General features: G+C 42.5%; 1 protein-coding gene across 1 annotated transcript; it reads left to right on the plus strand.

Annotated features, from left to right (window-relative positions):
• Positions 1-2,138: 2,138 nt before the first annotated feature.
• On the plus strand, positions 2,139-3,884 carry LOC149492673 (uncharacterized). Its single transcript, XM_089715909.1, has 3 exons — positions 2,139-3,218; positions 3,294-3,609; positions 3,730-3,884. The coding sequence occupies exons 1-3, from the start codon at positions 2,139-2,141 to the stop codon at positions 3,882-3,884; spliced, it is 1,551 nt and encodes a 516-aa protein (XP_089572035.1).
• The last annotated feature ends 17,249 nt before the right edge of the window (positions 3,885-21,133 follow it).

Consider the following 21,133-nt stretch of genomic DNA (forward strand, 5'->3'; position numbering starts at 1 on the left):
AATTATTTAGGGTAAACTAGGAAAAAACCCTAAGTTGACTCCAATTTTAATTAACCTAATTACTAGATTAATTATCCCAATGTTTAAGGCACAATCTACAAACCCGAGGTGGATCCCGAGACTATGTCATGCTGATTAACTAACCAAAGAATGAATGCTTTGCAAGGTAAATGATGTAATTCGGACCAATGAAAATGTTTAAGTGATTTCGACTTGCCGCTCGGGGTTAAATCCCGAACGTGCCTACGTACTTCCGTTTGAATGGAAGATCAAAGTCAACGTAGTTCGATTGGCCTTTTTTAAAAGGGCTTTGAATGGGTATGCTTAATGCATGAGTGTGTGTATGCTTCGTGCATTTTGTTTAGGCATTTTGCCAAAGAATTGATTGATTTGATTAGGCGTTTGTTGCCAAAAGGGTTGATTTAAGGCTTTTAGCCAAAAAGATGGATTTAGGCAATTTGTTGCCAAAAGTTGATGTGATTTAGGCGATTTGTTTGCCAAAAGTGATTATTTGAAGGCTTTTAGCCAAAATGGGTTGATTTAGGCAATTTGTTTGCCAAAAGTGTTGATTGGGCGATTGTCGCCAAAATGAGTGATTTAAAGCTTTTAGCCAAAAGATTGATTAATTCAAGGCATTTTGCCAAAGCTTCGATTTAAGCGATTTGTCGCTAAAAATGGTTAATCTACTTATAGGCAATTTATTTGCCAAAAGTGATCAATTGAATTGCAATATAGGCAATTTATTGCCAAGAAAAGCGTGTTTAATCAAGGCCTTTTAGCCACAATTATTGATTAATTGGACTTAAGCCGGACTGTTCGAAATAAAGGCGATTATACCATAGTCATTAATTGACTAAATACTTTAGCCAATATTGTCGGATTTAGGCTTTAACACCACGATTATTAATTAACCGGGCATTTTAGCTTAATCATATTTAATTAAGGCAGTTTATTTGCCAAACTGATGACGTGAATGCATTTATGCAACAGTTTAATTCAGAATTGGAGTAGAAGAAGAATATGCATGAAATGCTGAAATTAAATAGGCAGAGTTTCGTTTATTTACCTGAGTTAATCAGCGGCCGCTTCTTAGCTTCAGCTTGAAAATTCCAGATTAAGCTCCTCGTTTGGGGAATATTAATTAAAATTAATTTAATTTAAGTGGTCAAGTATCACAACAGCAGAATAATAAAAGCATATACTAAATGCAGAAAAGCAGTAAAAGAATCGCAAGGAGCGTAGGGGAGAAGGAGCGTCCATCAACACAGACTGAGTGAGTAAAAAAGTCGCACCAGGGCTGTATTTATAGGGAAAAAACGGGCTGGAGGGCGGCAGCTGCCGCCCTGTCCGGCGGCCGCCACTGCCCCTGCCGGCGGCAGCAGCCGCCGTGGCCGGCGACACTCGCCGCCCCTGCCGGCGGCCTCCGCCGCGGGGCCGGCGGACTTGCTATTTTTTTGTTCAAATGGCTTTTTCGGGAGTTCCGTACCTCCAAAAAATATTCCGGGACCAGTTCTGCGATCCTCGCGATTTTCCGGACGTTTCAAGTACCATATTGGCATACTTCCGGTAAATGTCCAAAATGGCCTTCGGTCCGGTCGGACTGTTTGCAGTCCGAGAAAACAGGCTTTTTGAGCCTCAAAATTTGAGTATTCACAGATACGGAGATACAGAAGAATTGGGTCAAGCTGCAGACCGCTTTTCTTAAGCACTTTAGGACTAATGGTAGTGACGAATTTGGCTTGCGTGATTTGGCGAGTCTGAGACAGGAGAAAGATGAAAGCTTTTCTGACTATTTTAGGAGGTGGAGAACAAAGCTGTACATGGTCCAGACGAGGCCGAAGGACCAAGAGCTAATCAGAATTTTCAGTAGAAGCTTGCTACCCTTCTTCAAAGAGAGAATGTTAACCCAACCTCTCACTGATTTTGCTCTAGTTCAAAGAGCTAGTTTGAACATAGAGGAGCTGTATAAGGAGGAAAAGAAGAAGAACAGAGGGTTTGGCAACTATCGGACCTCCTACAATGACAGAAATGTCGGAAGCAGCAACTAGAATCAGTCAGGAAATAATAACACAGTGGGGGCTATCAATGAAAGAATGAGAAGAGAATTCACCGACCTCGGAAGACCTTTGAGTACAGTAATGAGGTCCTGTATTAAGAATGGAGTGCTTTCCAAGCTGCCAGCTAATCTGGCCAAACCTATTCGGGGTAGGTATATGGATCGGAATTGTGAATACCACCAATGTAAGGGGCACGCCACTGATGAGTGTTTCAAGTTGAGGCATGATATTCAAGATCTGATTGACAGCGGAAAAATTACCAAGCCTTCTGAGAAGAACAAGCCAAGTACCAAGAACAATCCACTGCCCCAGTACCAGTACAATTATCCGCCCCACAAGTCTCAGTCGGGTGGATCAATTAATGCAATCGGAAGTGGATTGCCGGAAGAACTTGTGTTAGCAGAGGCTGAGTGGGAAGAACGAATGTGTGCCATGTTAAACATATGGGAGGATTGTAGCAGCGATGAAGAAGAAGGGAAGATGCCCGTGAAAATAGAGATTGAGAACAGCATTACTGTAAAAGTGGGCGAGGTACCAGAGGATGAAGACGAGCAAATCCAGCTCGCAATCCAGAAAAGCTTAGCCGATCAAGAAGAGCAATGGTATTATAGCAGTGAAGAGGATATGAATGAAGTAGGCGTCCAAAGCTTAACCAGAAGCGGGCGAGTATATAATCCCGACACCAATGTGCAGGCTAAGGGAAAAGAAGTTGCTGCTGATGGAATGAAAAAGAAGACGACAGAAAAGGGCGGAGAAGAGCCAAAAGAAAAGAAGAAGGAAGAGGAAGTAGTGAAAATGCAAAAGAAGACTGTCGAAGTAGGTGAGAGCAGTCAAAATCGAGCACCCAGCGGTGTAACTACCAGTTCAGTGTTGAGCCAGTTGCAGAGGACGAAGGCAGATATTTCATTATGGGATTTGCTGATAGCATCCAAAGAGCATAGGGAATCTTTGTTAGAAGCTATGACCTTTGTCAGAGTGCCTGCCCAAATCCAGAGTGTAGATATGATCAATGTGCTACAACGCAGAATTGGCGAGATGACTTTCTTTGATTCGGATCTCCCGCCAGAAGGAAGAAACCACTTCAAGCCCTTATACATTCAGATTGTCGTTAATGGGCGTGACACCCGAAATGTAATGGTGGATAATGGATCAGCTCTATGTGTATGTCCATTGAAGATGCTATCCAAGTTCAAAATTGAGGAGTCAGAACTTGAACCATCTAACATGGTGGTCAAGGCTTATGATAATACTATGCGCAACGCAAAAGGAACTTTCAGAGCTAAGATCTCCACAGGGGCTATAGAGAGCTGGGTGGATGTGGTTGTTCTTGACATTCTAGCCAACTATGCTCTGTTGTTGGGAAGGCCCTGGCTCCATCCTTTAGGCGCAATTCTGTCCACCCTGCACAGAAAAGTGACAGTTCCATGGGGTATGGAAGTGGTGACTATTAACGCGCAAGAGGACTTGAATGTTGCAACTGTAGAAGGCTTGGAGGCGGCAGTGACTTTGTCTGGTTTCCAGGTGGCGGTGATTGATGTGCCAGCTAATGAGGGTAAGAGTGCAGTGAACAGGATGAGCCTTTTTTCTAGGAAGATGATGAAAAAGATACAGTGGCAGTATGGCAAAGGGCTAGGCCGGGAGCTACAAGGAAGGTTTGAACCTCTCTCATCAGCATATGGACAACAAGATAGACGCGGGCTGGGATATTCAGAGAACAGAAAGAAGGAGAAGTATGAGATCCGGTCTCCGATTAGAGGGCCAAATCTGAATCAGATCTTCTTTGTCCCGGAAGCTTCAGGAGAATTTCAAAGTAGAGGGAAGACCTAACCGGGCCTGGAAATTTTCATGATAGACTTTGAAGAACAACTGATCAAGTCTCCTGAACCTTCCTTTGAACAACTGGTTGAAGGCACAGAGTTCATGGTGGGTATGACCCAAGCAGACACTGAAGTTGAATGGTCGAAGAAGATATCCGAGTTCGAAGACTTTTTGGGGATTGGGGATGAAGCTGCCAAGATGGTGCAAGAGCAGAAAGCCAAGGCACGGATCCTCCAGTCGGTATTAGCTGCTGAAGATGCCGAAGAAGCAGAGAGGAAGGCGCTGAAGATGGTAGAGCTTGAAGAGGAGGAAGAGGAGAAAGCAGAAGCTACCCCAGAAGAGAAAGAAGATGCAGATGCAGATGAAGTAATTCAGGCAATAAAGAACACTTGTGATGAATGTATTGAGCAGGCAATTAATCCTGTATTTTGTTTTTCTGATGTTTGTTTTGAGAACAATATGGATGGTTTCCCCCTACTATTTCAATCAATGGAAGTGAACTTTGACTATTTGTTTTCTTGTTTTCCTGATTGTCACGTTCATGGCATTGATTATACCACGCGCATATTTGACATAAATGCATTGCATCATTTTGCATTTAATTTAAGCACCACTAAAGATCCTAAAATAATCGAAATCGGATCAGACTTTAAACCTAAACTTAGGCAGGATCTTCAAGAATGCATCAGAAGAAATTTAGAGGTATTTGCTTGGAGCTATGCTGACATGCCAGGAATCGACAGATCAATAGCAGAGTAACCTTATTTCGTGTTAACACATTGTAAGTTTAAGGGCACAATTGAGATTCCATTTCGATTATTATAATAAATAATAAATAATAAATTACCGAGGTATGGTATACAGCACAGCAAACCCAGTATGGCACCTGCACCTGTACAGAAGGGGGACAGGCTCAACTACCTTTGGCAGAGTGTACTCGGATTGGTTCTCGCATCCCTGTGCCTAAAAGGATGGGCGGGTTACTACTTCATTCCTACCGATCCAAGTGTTAAGCCAGTGAAACAGAAAAGGAGACGGGTCAGACCAGAATGGCAGGATAAGATCAAAGTTGAGGTCCAGAAACAGTTGGATGCAGGATTCTTGGAAGTAGTACACTATCCGAAATGGTTGGCCAATATAGTCCCAGTGCTGAAGAAAGATGGGAGGATAAGGGTCTGTGTTTACTACAGGGACCTGAACAAAGCCTCGCCTAAAGATGACTTTCCACTTCCGCACATTGATGTTTTGATTGACAGTGCTGCCGGAATGGGATGTTATTCTATCATGGACGGATTCTCCGGATACAACCAAATACTAATGGCCTTAATTGACAAGCACAAGACTGCCTTCACCATGGACTTTGGTACCTTTTGCTATAGAGTGTTGCCATTTGTACTGAAGAACGCCGGGGCAACATATCAGAGAATGGCTACAACAATATTTCATGATATGATCCATAAAGGATTGGAAGTATATGTAGATGATATGGTGATCATGACGAGAACACAGGAAGAGCACGCAGAAATGCTAGAAAAGTTCTTTGCACGGGTCAAGCAATACAACTTAAGATTCAATCCCAAAAAGTGCGTATTCGGAGTAACAAAAGGGAAGTTGTTAGGTTTCGTTATAGGACCTAACGGGATTGAGGTTGATCCCGACAAAATAAAAGTCATTCAGGATATGGAACCGCCAAGAACAAAACGTCAGGTGAGAAGCTTCTTGGGAAAAATTCATTATATCAGCAGGTTTATTTCGAGGCTATCCATCACTTGTGCTCCGATTTTCAAACTACTTAAGAAGAATCAGTCAGTTAAGTGGAATGAGGACTGCCAGAAAGCCTTTGATCACATAAAGAAGTATTTGATGAATCCACCAGTGCTGAGTTCGCCTAGACCTGGAGAACCTCTGATCCTGTATTTGTCTATAGAGGATGTAGGAGTTGGAGCAATGTTGGTACAGCCGGACGCTGCTGGAGTAGAAAAGGCCATTTATTACATTAGCAAGAAACTATTGCCTATCGAGGAGAAGTACAATTTGGTGGAGAAAACGTGTATGGCAGTAGTGTGGTCGATAAAGAAGTTGAGGCCTTACTTTGATTCCTTCAGAGTCACTTTCGTTTCCAAAATTGATCCTCTGAAGTATCTGCAAAGAACGCCTACTCTAGAAGGACGACTGTCCAAATGGTTGATTCAGATGTCTAGTGTGGATATAGAGTTTGTAACGAAGAAAACGGTCAAAGGCCTGGCTGTGGCAGAGTTCCTGGCAGAAAATCCAATTACAGATGACGAATCATGGGAATTGGAGTTTCCGAATGAACACTTGCTGTGTGTCGAAACAGGGACTTAGAAATTGTACTTTGATGGATCAGCCAACAGAAATGGAGCCGGAGCTGGTATTGTTATAAAAGCACCTAATGGCGAGGTCACAACGATGTGCAAAAGGTTATTATTTCCGGTCACCAACAACATGGCTGAATATGAAGCGTGCATCATGGGAATGGAAGCTCTTCTTGCATCAGGTGCTAAGGAAGTCGAGGTGATAGGAGATTCGTTATTGGTCATTGAACATGCCAACGAGAGATGGAAAGTAGAAAAAGAGAGATTGAAGCCCTATGTTGAGTACTTGTTGAAGAAGGCAACACTCTTTGATAAGATCACCTTCACTCACATAGGAAGAACCTATAACAGAATTTCGGATGCCTTGGCAAATTTAGCTTCGGCTTGGTAGGATTTAAGCAAAGTGCCAAAGAAGCCATTTATCATTACCGCGACAAATATCCCGTGCTATGAAGAACATTTTGTGAACCAGGTTGAATCAGAAGAAGAACCTTGGTTTACGGATATTCTGAGGTATATGAAAGACGGAACTTTTTCTGATGATGTGACCAGAGAAGACCGTGCAGTTCTTAGAAAAATGGCTCTGAATTATGTCCTGGTTGATGGTGAACTTTATAGAAGAGCTTGGGACAGGATGCTACTAAGATGCGTGAGCAAGAAGGAGGGCGAAAAAATAATGAAGAAAATCCATGAGGGAGTTTGCGGTACTCATTTAAGTGGCATGAGCTTAGCCAGAACAATCATGAGGCAAGGTTACTTTTGGATGCAGATGGAAGGTGATTGTGTCAATTATGTGCGTCATTGCAAAGCTTGCCAATATCATGATAATAAAAGCCACTTACCTGCTGTTGAACTCCATCCGACAGCTCCCTCTTGGCCTTTTTCTGCATAAGGCATAGATATTATAGGAAAAATCACGCCAGCAGCATCGAACGGCCATCAGTATATATTGGTTGCAGTGGACTACTTTTCTAGGTGGATAGAGCCTCAGTCCTACAAGACTTTGACCGCTAAGCATGTGGCTAGATTCATTGAACAGAACATTTTTTGTCGCTATGGTGTTCCCCATCATATAGTTACAGATAATGGTTCTCATTTTCAAGCAGATGTTGGTCAGTTGCTTTATAGGTAAAAGGTTGAGCACCACCACTCTTCTCCTTATCGCCCTCAGGCTAATGGTGTGGTAGAAGCTGCGAATAAGGAGATTAAAAGAATCCTGTCGAAGATGTGTGAAAGGTACAGAAGCTGGGCCGAGAAACTTCCTTTCGCGCTCTAGGGGCATCGCAGTACCTTCAAATCAGTGAATGGAGCTTCTCCCTTTGAACTTGTATATGGGATGGAGGCAGTGTTACCAATAGAGCTCGAAAAGAAGTCTCTCAGGGTTTTTGTAGAAGCCGGTCTGACCGAGGAAGAATGGGTCAAGAAAAGGTATGAAGATTTGGCGCTTTTAGATGGAAGAAGATTGAATGCTCGATTCCAGGATCAGATGAGAAAGAGAAGGATTGCTCGTTTCTACAATAAACGGGTACATCCAAGGGCTTTAAAAAATGGAGATTTGGTATTGATCAGATTATTGGATCATGAAGCCCAAAGTCATCCTGGTGGGAAATTCAAACCCAACTGGCATGGACCATTCAGGGTTCAGAAGCTATTAGCTAAAGGTGCCGATGAATTAATTACCATGGAAGGGAAGCCTGTCAACCGGATTGTCAATCATGATCAAATGAAAAGATTCTACTTCTGAAATGATGATTTCGATTAAAAAAAATTTAAAAAAAAATGAGCTAAGTTGAAAACCCGAAAGGGCGGCTTAGGCAAGAAATGAGCTCGCTAGGTTGAAAACCCGAAAGGGCGGCCTAGGCAAAAGTTAGAGCATGAATAAAAAATGATAAAAATGAAATTTTCGGGATTAAAGCGTGGTGCTTAGTTTAAATGCGAAATCTATGCCATGCGTTCGTGATAGATTTGTGATTGGTTGCTCAACGCCATCAACTTGACTTGAAGGAGAATAGGAAAATAAGTGGGTAGAATGAATGACCATTGTATTAAAATAAATTTTCTTTACTTCTGTATATTGTTGAAAAGAAGTGAGATTAATAAAGGGTCTGAATTTCAAAATTTTTCTTCCTTTTGTTTCGGGGATATGGTTAAAGAATGCAAGACCTTCCTCTTTGCTTACCTGATCAAGATTGACTCATCTGGTTTGAAAATGTTCTGGCTGTTGGTCCTGCCTAAACAATGAATTCCTATAAATATTGATCAGGAAACGAACACCATTTTCTCAGTGATTTCCCTGGAAAGATCAATATAAAACCATGGATAAAACCTTAGTACCCATATAGGTCCATGCATACATAAAGGAGTTACATTTGTTATTTTTGTTTGATCTGTGCAGGTAATAAAATAGTCACCCCATTCTTTGTTGTTTCCAAGTGTAAGCTTTTGTCTTTACAGAATAATTCATTTTTTTTTATGAAGCTTTCATTTGTTAACCCAGGGGCGGGAGGCCCAAATAACTAACACAACAAATAATTTCGAAGGAAAAGGTTTGTTGTCTTTTGTTGTCCATGTATGCAAGAAGCAGGAACTAATAAAGACAGAACCATCGGAGTCATTAATGGAAAGAAAGCAGGTACATTAATTAAAAGCTCATAGCCCGAGAATAAAAAAGACAAGGAAAACAACAAACAGCATTTATTCTAGTAGGGCCTATCAGCAGAGGCCAATCTTCACAGAACCTAGTATCATCATGGGGTAAAGAACCAGTTGACATATGTGGGCGTCACAATGTCCTGCATCGCTCCTTCATCTAGGTACCTGGTATTTCGATTTTGCCAACGGTCAGCCAAATTGGTCAACAGATGCGGCGTCATGAGACCACTCTCAAAGTTGTGGATTCTAGGAACGCGCTGTATTATTCCATACTGACGGCTGATCCTATCTAGGAAATAGGCCATGGAACGGTCTAGACTGGCATACAACACGTAATTGAGGTTCATGCTTCCAGTAGTGACCAGTCTGATCCTCCACCAAGGACAAGTCCATCGAATTGTCGGGTTATCCCCAAAATCGAAGTGTCCTCGAGTCCGAGACCGAAAGTTGGCAGGGCCATAGGTTGGAATCAAACGAGCTGGGACCAGAAGAATCAGGCTTAATTTGTCTAGAGCCCAGGCTTGCAACAACATCGGACAACCACGATGATGAACATTAAAGTTGGTGATGTGAAGGGCGATATCCCTAACCCAGCACATCGTCTCCCCCATGATCATCATGAAAACAGTACGCTGATACATTTGCATGTCACGAACAACGGTCAGAAGCCAAAAATCTCCAATTCCAGGTTGGCGATTCTTCATGGCATACACATTCAATAACAAGAAATAACAAGCTCGAATCCAAGAGGGATCTAGATCCATGGACAAAACCTTACTTAGAAAAGGCTCCAAAGGAAGACCTTGATCCTTGTTTATGCCGTCTGGGAGGTAAACCGGACACAGGGCCACAATCTCGGCTAAATCATACCTAGGGCCTGAGGGCAAAGCCGAAGTTTCATCTTGTTCAAGATGATAATCCATCACAGCACACATTTCCTCGTAAGTCGGAGTTACTTCAGAGTCTTCAAACCGGAAAACCATGGTGTTAGGATTGAAGTGAAGCCATGGTCGGGTTTTAAGTCTTTGAAATATTTCAGCCATGAGAGTTGGTTCATAGGGGGAATTTGCCATAAGTCGTCAGGGATGGATTTTTTGAAGGATGAAACTTGGTTTCTGAAGGCCATGGAAAAGGATTATCTAAGAAATGGAAGTGCTTGGAATACTGGGTGTGAAGGAGACGTAAAAGGGAAGCCTCCATTTATAGAAGAGTAAAAGGGTTTAGTAAACGAAGCACCATCATTATTTGACCTGATGTTTACTGCCGACAATGGTTGGATGGGCATTTATGTATAGATCGCTCCAGTTGGTAGACATTTAAGCCTGCATTAATAAGAAGGATAGTTTGTACAATAAGGAGGTCGAGTCTTTATGACCGCATTAACCGTCCTGTCAGGTAAGTACTACGATCCATTTCTGTTTATGAATTAATTTTTGTCGTATTTCATCTTAAGTTCATTAGTTTATCCTTTATTTATTTCATTTTGTTCCATTTATTCATTTACAATAAATTAGCTCATTGACTGCTAACAAGGTGGACCACCCTTATGAATAAGTGGGACACCGCCATCGTGTGTTTTGTGTTTGTGTTTTGTTTTTGCAGGAATAAGACCTCACAGTTGCAAGATATAAACATGTAAATGACACTATAATAAAAGCAAAATACTGTAAATAATAATATAAAAATTAATAAAACTGTACATTCATCCTACAAACTACAAAATGTTCAAAAATGGCTAAAACACCGAAGCAGAGCTACCGACGCCTCTGGCTCGGACCAGCAACCGCCTGAGGGGGCGAATACGGTGGTGCATCATCGGAAGAGGAGCCATCATCCTCCTCGGAGAAGTCCAAAGGGATCCCCTCCACCTCCAACACAGTCCGGAGCCGATCCACCTCCATCTGGAGTTGGGCCATAGCACCAGACTGGCGAGACTGGTGCCTCCGCAATCTCCCAATCTCCAGATCCTGTAAAAATAGACATGTGTCAGAAGGATTGCAAAAGAAAGAAGCAGAAAGGTAAATGTGTGTAAGATGCATACCCTCTCATGCCGCTCAGAATAGAGCCGGCCGATGAAGGACCGGGCGAACTCAAACCGCTGGCCCAGCTCCTGGTATCTCTAAGCAGGCACCTGCAAACACAGAAAAAAAAATATTCATTAAAGATTTATTCAGGTAAAATATTCTTAACTTTGTAAATTCAGTTTATTACTTACGTGTGTGGCATGCTCAGGATCCAGCTGCGATGGTGGAGGAACCTGCCTAAGGTCAGCAGGAATAATGATACTTGACCCCAGGCCCAGACCAGGATCCAATACCACCTAGTTAAGATTATTTTCTTTTATATCGCTTAAATTACTCTATTCAAATTCTATATGTCGAGGTTCACCCAATCAAATACCTTTTATTGTAATTAGACACAAGTTATCGTCTCTAGATCTGACTCTATTCGATGATTTCATTACTCCTCTATTCTCCTCAACATTGTACTTAGGCAATTTGCAAATTTTTATCCTTTTACTTCCTCAAGCTTCACCTTGGATAATTGAAGATTTCATGTCTATTATGATCATTCGTCTCAAATTCTCCTTTTCTAATATAATTTATATTATAATTTCCATTGCTTAATCTTTATTTGTAACACTTCTAAGATTTGATATCTACATGAATTGAAATTACTATTCTACTTCATATACCACATCGTTTATTATTTATTTCTATCTTCGCCAATAAGCCTAATTTAGTCCTCAGGATAGACAATATTGTAAGATTAAATCAAACATGTGTGAACACCCAAATTTTGAGGCTCAAAGAGCCAGCTTTCCCGGAATGCAAGCAGTCCGGCCGGACCGAAGGCCATTTTGGAAGTTTACCGAAAGTATGCCAATATGGTACTTGAAACGTCCGGGACGTCGCGAGGATCGCAGAACTGGTCCCGGAATTTTTTTCGGAGGTCCGGAGCTCCCGGAAAAGCCTCCGGAGTGAGAATTAGTAAAACCACCAAGCACGGCGGTCCAGCCGCTGACTTCCGGTGGCCCAGCCGCCGAGAACCTGCGGCCCGGCCGCAACGACCGGCGGCTCGGCCGCCGAAACAGTTCGATTTTCGCCTATAAAAGCAGCCCCGGGCCTTCTGTTTTCCCGACTCAGTCTGTGTTGACGGACGCTCCTTCTCTCCTACGCTCTTTGCGATTCTTTACTGCTTTCTTGCATTTTAATTTAGTTTTATTCGCTTTCTTATTTTGTTATTTGGTCACTAAAATTAAATTAATTAATATTCCCCTTAACGAGGAGCTTAACCTGGAGTTAAGAAGCGGTCGACGATTAAATCAGGTACATGAACTAAACTCTGCCTATTTAATTTTAGCATGTCATACATTCTTCTCTTCTACTCCTAATAATTCTATAACTGCATAGAAGCATTCACGTCAATCATTAGGCAAATAAACTGCCTCAAATAAATAAGTTTAGGCTAAACGCCCGGTTAATCAATAATCATGGTGTTAAGTTTAAATCCGACAATATTGGCTAAAAAACGCCTAGTTAATCAATAACTATGGTAAAATTGCCTTTATTTCGAACAAAATTCGGTTTAAGTCCAATTAATCAATAATTGTGACTAAAAAACCTTAATTCAAACACGTTTTCTTCTTGGCAATAAAATTGCCTACATTACAATTCAGTTAATCAATTTTTTTGGCAAACACATTGCCTATAAACTAGATTAACTACTTTCAGCGACAAATCGCTTAAATCAATTCTTTGGCAAAATGCCTAAAATTAATCAACTTATTTTGGCTTAAAGCCTTAAATCAACCATTTTGGCGACAATCGCCTAAATAATCATCTTTTGGCAAAACAGATTGCCTAAATTAACCTTTTTTGGCTAAAAGCTTTCAAATTAATCAATCTTTTGGCTAAAAGCCTTAAAATCAAGCATTTTGGCGACAATCGCCTAAATCACCACATTCTTGGCAACAATTGCCTGAATTAAATCTTTTGGCTAAAAGCCATTAAAACCAACATTTTTGGCATCAAATGCCTAAAAATCAATCAAGTCTTTAGTAAAATGCCTAAACAAAATGTACAAAGCATACACACACTCATGCATAAAGCATCCCCATTCAAAGCCCTTCAAAGAAGGCCTATCGAACTACGTTGACTTTGATCTTCCATTCAAACGGAAGTACGTAGGCACGTTAGGGATTTAACCCCGAGCGGCAAGTCGAAATCACATAAACATTTTTTTTTATTGTTTCAATTACTTCATCTTCCTTGCAAATCATTCATTTCATGGTCAGTTCATCAGCATGACATAGTCTCGGGATCCACCTCGGGTTCGTAGACCATGCCTTAACCATTTGGGTTAATTAATCTAGTAATTAGGTTAATTAAAATTGGAGTCACTTAGGGTTTTTCCTAGTTTACCCTAAAACAATTAAACAAGGTGGCGACTCACACATCACGTGCATTTCTTCCTTAGTCACATGCATTCTTATGCTTGATAATTGGGGAGGGGTTCACAGTTTGGCGACTTCACTGGGGATGTGCAATCGTTTTGCATAAGTGGACTACAATTGTTGTATAAACTAACCTGCCCTTCTTTAGGGCATTATTTTACTATGCTTTGTTTTGCAGGGTACCTTGACATAAATCGAGCATTCTTTCTTTAAGAATACTAGATGAGAGGAAATTTGAACTTAATTGACAAATTTGATTAAGACATTTAAATTTGTTGATTTATTTGCACGATTGAGAATCCTTTTCTCCATTGCATAAAAAATGAATTTCAAATGAATTTCTTCTCTCTCTGTTCAAACTTCTGAGTCTGGATAGCAAGTAGCGCTGATCGGCAGGTCTCATTGATTATGTCGACGGACAGCCAAAGCGTCCTCCCTGTTACCGCAAACCGCCCCTAATCCTTTTGGGGGTGGCCCATGGGTATGCGTACCGTTGGACCCACGCGAAACTCTTTGTTTCACATGTGGTTAGGTATATCCATACTCAAGGTTCAAGGGTCCCTTATAAGCCGATTCTCTATTTGAGTCATAGCCTATAGAACCTATCTTTTAGGACTGTATGCACCCAATGATGTGAATCATATTCATTAAACAGATTATGATGTGTTGTTATGCGCATTCACGACATATCATAAACATGGGGTAAACACAAAGAGAGCATGAAACACTCTTCTCATTCATGCACAGTTGGACAAAGAGTCGATCTACATCAGTTACCCTGACACACCAACCATTGTACCTAATCCAGCTACCCTTATCCTTACAGGTGCCCACGATCCAAGTGCCCACATCTGTGCCAGCTACACCTACAGTACTATCACCAGCTTCACCAGCTACACCAGCTTCACTTACAACTTCGACAGCTTTACCTACACCAATGGCATCGCTTGCTGATATCCAAACCCTCATTGAGCAACTGGAGGCCAGACTGGAGGCCAGAATGGAGGCCAGAATGAATGAGGCCCTGGCCGCCCAAAGGGCCGCCCTGATAGCTGAATTGGGTAATGGAATGGTAATGGAAATTCGGCCGGAGGAAGTGGACCTGCTGCCTCCAATCAGAGTCCTGCAGCTGAACCAACAAACCCTACCCTAAACCTGGATGATGTACCCTCCAAAACTGCTTCTGAGCTGGAAGCTCAGAGAATGAGAGAGAAGCTAGAACTCCTGGAAAGATCTATCACTGCTCTCAAAACCCACAAAGAAGTGGTGGACATGGACTCCTTGTCTTTGTTCCCCGAGGCAAGACTGCCAACCAAATTCAAAATGCCCAACATGGACAAATTCGATGGAACCACTTGTCCTAAAACTCATTTGAAAATGTATGTGGGTGCCCTTAACCCATTCGGATTGAGCAGCGAGCTCCTTGCTCAGTTGTTCCAACAATCTCTGACGGGTGCTGCTTTGAGGTGGTTTGTCAGCTTGGATCGCTCTAAGATGAAAACATGGGAAGATATCTGTAATGCCTTCAATTCACAGTATCACTATAACATGGAGGTGGATGTCACTCGAAGAGAACTAGAAACCACCAAGCCGAAAAACAATGAACCCTTTTCCTCGTTCCTTACGAGGTGGAGGGCCAAGGCCGCCCAGATGATTAACCGGCCCTCTGAACAAGAATAGGTGGACATAATAATAAAGAACCTACAACCTGTCTTCCAACACCAACTACAAACCCAGTACCTACCAACATTCCAGTCGCTCATTGCCACTGCTACAAAGGTAGAGGACCTGATTCAAATGGGGCAACTGAAAGAAGACTCAGGAACCTCAAAGTACAAGAAACCTAGCCAAGCCAGTAAAGTCCACGAAGTGGCAAGCATCACCCCCACTAACCCTTTGCGTGTGGGGAACATGAGAAATGGCAGCCAATCCAGAAGATCCTATACTGATCTCGGGATGCCAATCCTTTTGGTTTTCCGAGAGGCTGTCAAGGCCAACTACATCAAGCCCTTGGAGGCAAGGCCACCAGCAAACCCATTACCAAGAAATTACAAAGCTGATGAGTACTGTGAGTACCATCAGGGGTACGGACACAAGACTGAAGCGTGTTGGACGCTTAAGAACCGTATCCAGGACTTGGTGGACAACGGCTCTATTATTCCAAGAAGTAAGCCCAACATTAGCATTAATCCCTTACCCAATCATGGGGTAAATGCTATTATGACTAACCAGGAACTGATCGATCCTTTCGAACTGTTCCTAGAAATGAACAACGTCTGTATCTTGGATCTGAACGACCTAACTGAAGAGCTTGATGCTATAACCAGGAGCGGGAGACAATATGAACCGTTGGTCCTGGATAAAATCCAAAATAAACCCTATCAAAAGGCAGAGGAGCTAAAAGAAGACCCAGTACTTTCACAGTTGAAAAAGACCCAAGCTAGGGTGTCAATCTGGGAACTGCTAGCATCATCCTTTCCTCATCGCCAAGCTCTTTGCAAGGCTTTGAGTCAGCTGCAGACATCAGTGGAGGTTAGCCCCGAAGTGCTAGTATCCACCCTTACCTAATCATCCAAAATGCAGAGCATCGGGTTTTCTGATGATGACTTACCCAAGGAGGGAGGCAGCCATAATAACGCCCTGTATGTCACTGTCCAGACCAGAGACAAAACTGTGCCCATGGTTCTCATTGATAATGGGTCAGCCCTAAACGTCTGCCCACTAAAGGTAGCCAGCTGTCTGGGGTTGGAGGAAACAGATTTCACTCCATCGGACCAAATAGTGAAAGCTTATGACAGTACCCGGAGGGAAGTGTTGGGGGTTGCTACGCTGAAATTAACAGTTGGGCCGGCTGTGATGGAAGTCCCATTCCAGGTCATTGATGTACCGACTAGCTTCAATCTGCTTCTGGGCCGACCTTGGATACATCACACTAAGGCAGTACCCTCATCCTTGCACCAAAAAGTCAAGTTTCCTTATGAGGACAAAGTTATTACCATTCAAGGGGATGACTACAGCCAGTTGAAAAAGCCAAAGGGCCAGCCTCTCTTTGAGGTTAACCATGAAACTGCCAATTTACCCCTTTCTGGATTTCAATATGACACCGTTCAGTTCATAGAGGGAAAGACTGCAAGCTCTGGAATTCTCTTTGATTTCGGGACAGTGCAAATAAACTGCATAGTGCCTCTGATGTTGAAAATGTCCTATCTGCCAGGAATGATTATGGCCAGATCCGGGAAAACATACCCCAAACTACAAGCCTGGGAGTGTCCAGTGAATGAGGGGACCTTCGGACTGGGTTATGAGCCCACTAATAAAGACCGTGTTAGGAGAACCAGATGGGGAGGGAAGGAGAGTGTACAGATGCGGCCTTACCTTCTGACTTTGAACAGTTACTTCTGTAAACCGAGAGAAGCAGTTCCTTACTGTGGCTTCCGAGAACCCTTTTGCTGCCCAACCGCTAAGAAGATGCTGCCTGGGTTAGAGATATTCTCAGATGTCTGGGGCAACAAGCCCGAAACCATAACTGAACTGGATGCGGAAGACCTCATACAGCCTAGTCTCTTTGACGAAGTTGCGGTTATCATAGGAAATGATGGGAATCGAGACCTGCTGGATCTGATCAAGCCGAATGAAGGGCCTCTCACCAACTGGTACACCGAGGAGGAGCGCACTGCTGATAGACCCCCTCCCGAGTCAAACCAAGAGTCAAAATCTGTAACAAAGTCCTGTACTGAATTCGAGTCTGACCCCGAGTCTGAAACTGAGTCAGAGTCCAGTTCCAGTTCTGAGTCGTTTGTGTCGGATCTAGAGGATCCAGATTTCAAATTTGATGTAATTTTTGAAGACGATTCTGTCATAATCAATAAAGGCTTGCAAATTCTTGACTACCCTGCGTGTCTATCTTTCCAAGCATTTCCAAGCAAAAATAATCAAATAAATGAAATAAAAAATGAAAAGGAAAAAATAATGATTGGCAAAGAAGAAAATGAACATACATACATTGCATCTGATTGTATGAACAGGGAACAAGTCAGTGAATGTTTGAAGAAATTTGCCGATTGCTTCATGTGGAAGTCAAGTGACATCACAGGAATCGACCCAGCAATAGTAGTGCATAAGATTCCAGTATACCCTGAGGCTAAGCCAGTAAAACAGAAACTTAGGAGACTGAAGACAGAATGGTCCTTGAAAATCAAGGAGGAAGTTGCCAAGCAACTGGAGAACAAGTCATAGAACCCATTGCTTACCCGACATGGTTAGCAAACATTGTGCCAGTTCCTAAGAAGGATGGAAAAGTCAGAATGTGTGTGGATTATCGGGATTTGAATAAAGCATGTCCGAAGGATGACTTCCCCCTGCCGCATATTGACTTACTGGTGGACCGAATGGCTGGACATGAGATGGTCTCCTTGACCGATCTTGCTGTCAGATACAATCAAATAATGATGCATTTGCCAGACAAAGAGAAAACGGCATTCATCACAGAGTGGGGAACCTACTGCTACAGGGTCATGCCTTTTGGGCTCAAAAATGCCGGGGCAACCTATCAAAGAATGGCGACAACCATCTTCCATGACATGATTCACAAAGAAGTCGAAGTGTATGTGGACGACATGGTTGTCAAATCAAAAATAGCTGAAGAACATACAACAGCACTTGAGAAGTTCTTCCTTAGACTTCGAAAGTACAACTTAAAACTCAACCCGGCGAAATGTCTATTTGGAGCTACATCCGGAGTATTTCTGGGGCACATGGTCAGTCGGAAGGGCATAGAGATTGACCCTTCAAAAGCCAAGGCCATTTTGGAAATTCCAGCACCAAGGACGGAAAAAGAAGTTCGGGGTTTCCTGGGAAGGCTACAGTACATCAGCCGGTTCATTAATCAATTGGCCGATACTTGTGGTCCAATCTTCAAATTACTCAGGAAAGGAGTAGCGGTTAAATGGAATGAGGATTGCTAAAAAGCTTTCGACCAAGTCAAGCAATATCTGCTATCCCCACCAGTTTTACAGCCACCAAGGCTAGGAAAGCCTTTGTTATTATACCTATCAGTGACTGAAGAAGCGATGGGTGCAATGTTAGCTCAACAAGCAGAAGATACAAGGATAGAAAATGCCGTGTATTACTTAAGCAAAAGGATGCTAGAATACGAGCTAAAATACAATAAGATAGAGAAGTTGTGTCTGGCTCTAGTGTGGGCCTGTACAAAGCTACAGCACTACCTCTCGTCTTACACGACCTATGTCATTTCTGAATCGAACCCCTTGAAATTCCTTATGGAGAGGCCGATTCTTGACTGCAAGATGGCTAAGTGGGTATCAGTGCTCGCAGCTTATGATTTGAAATTTGTACAATGGAAGGCAGTAAAAGGTGGAGCCTTGGCGGACCAATTAGCAGAATTACCGGTCGAAGACCAGATGCTAGAGGTAGAATTTCCTGATGAAGACTTGTTAAGCTTGGAAAGTGAAGTCTGGGAGATGTACTTCGATGGAGCTTCAAACTACCATGGAAATGGGGTTGGTGTCGTATTCAAAACTCCTTGTGGAGAGTACGTCCCAATCGCAGTCAAACTAGATTTCGACTGTACCAACAACGAAGCCGAGTATGAAGCTTGCATCAAAGGGTTAGAAGCGGCCCTAGAGAGAGAAATAAAAATCCTTAGGGTTTTCGGAGATTCCAACCTGATAGTCTCTCAAGCTCTAAGGAAATGGAAAATTAAGGAAGAGCGTTTGGTTCCTTACTTACGACGCTTGGACGAATTAGCTCAGCAGTTTGAGGAATTATCCTTTCACTACTTGCCGCGAGCCAAAAATCAGTTTGCCGATGCGCTGGCTACTTTAGCTTCCATGGTTAATGTAGAGGGAGATCAAGTCATTCGACCTCTGACAGTCCGGCTACAGAAACAGCCAGCACATGTCATGCATCTAGTCGATGATAAGCCTTGGTATTGGGATATACAGAATTATCTTCAGAATGAAGCCTACCCGGAGGGATCCACCAAGACTGATCAACGGACATTGAGACAGTTGGCATCTGGATATTTCCTTACTGGGGGAGTTCTGTATGGGAAAAGTTGGAATGGCCTGCACCTCAGGTGCGTTGACGAGGAAGAAGCTCAAAGCATCATGGATTCCTTACACAATGGAGAGTCTGGTCCGCACATGCACGGGATAGCCTTGGCTTAGAAAATTATGAACTTGGGTTATTACTGGTCGACCATGAATGCAGATTGCGTGAGGCACGCGCGGAAGTGCCATGAGTGTCAAATTTTTGCCAAGCTGTAAAAGCAGCCTTGGGTCAATTTGAATCCCATTGCTTCGCCCTGGCCTTTCCCAACTTGGGGCATAGACGTGATCGGAAAGATCCATCCAAAGGCTTCCAATGGCCATCAATTCATTCTGGTTGCTATTGACTATTTCACTAAGTGGATTGAGGCAGTCTCCTATTCGGTCTTGAATGCCAAGAAAGCAGCACAGTTCGTTCGTACCAACATCCTTTGTCAGTATGGAACACCATTTGAGATCATTACTAACAACGGGTCTCACTTTCAGAGTGAATTTTCGGATCTGCTGAAGCAAAAAAAGATTCAGCACCATAAGTCTTCACCCTATCGTCCACAAACAAATGGGGCAGTAGAGGCTGCGAACAAGGCTATAAAGGTCATTTTGCAGAAGACGGTTCAAAAGCATAGAGCTTGGCATGAACAATTGCCAAATGCCTTGTGGGGATACAGGACTTCAATCAGAACGCCTACTGGGGCAACCCAGTATTCCTTAGTATATAGCATGGAAGCAGTGTTGCCTATTGAGCTGGAAGTTCAGTCGGCGAGGGTTATCCGGGAAAGCCAGATCAGTGAAGCAAATTGGGCTGAGAATTATCATTTGCAACTCTTGGGTATGGATGAAAAGCGATTGCGAGCAATCCACCAAACTCAAGTTTATCAAAGAAGAATGGAGCGGCATTTTAATAAGAAGGTCAAAGACCGGAAACTGGAAGAAGGTTGTTTGGTTCTGAAGGAGATTAGACAGCCAATCATAAATCCACGTGGGAAGTTTCATCCTCATTGGGTTGGACCCTATGTGTTAAAGAAGATATTGTCAGGCGGAGCCGTTATTTTGACTGATTTGGATGGTTTAGAATTCACTAATCCATGTAATTTAGATCAGTTAAAAAGATATTTTGTGTAATTGTAATCATTGCATAATGTATGATGAACTACATTAGACCTGGTTCTCTTTGGAAAAAAGAAATTATATATCGGAGATATGTAGGCAGCTCTCATTGGGCGCGGTCTAAACATTAATAAAAAAAATCATTTCATAATTTCATTCTTCTTTGTCAAAAAAAAAAAAAAAAGAAGAAAACAAAAAAAAAAAAAAAAACCCGCTAAGTCGAAAACCCGAAAGGGCGGCTTAGGCAAAAGTCGGGGCCCGCTAAGCTGAAAACCCAAAAAGGGCGGCTTAGACAAAAATGGGTAAGCTCGCTAAGTTGAAAACCCGAAAGGGCAGCTTAGGCAAAAATTAGAGCTTGAAATAAATAAAGTTGGAAAATGCTTGGAAAGCTAAATGATTTTCTCAACTTAAGCTAAAAAGTCAAATCTCACTCCAATAGCAGCCCGAAGTCAGGCGGAAAGCAAAAGAGTCCAAACGAATAATGAAGTCTAAATCCAAATCCAAAGCAAAAAAAATACATCCAAAGAAAAAAATTCAAAAGCCAAATAAAGGTCAAAATAAGAGAAAGATAGTAAAAGCCTATAGGAGTCTAGGTGTCCCGTCTCCTCCGTGGGGCAACATCCTCTGAGTCTTCCTTAG

Source organism: Jatropha curcas, chromosome 11 (genome assembly GCF_041381405.1).
Source record: "Jatropha curcas cultivar XTBG-Jc1 chromosome 11, XTBG_Jcur_1.0, whole genome shotgun sequence".
In the NCBI taxonomy this organism is placed as follows: domain Eukaryota; kingdom Viridiplantae; phylum Streptophyta; class Magnoliopsida; order Malpighiales; family Euphorbiaceae; genus Jatropha; species Jatropha curcas.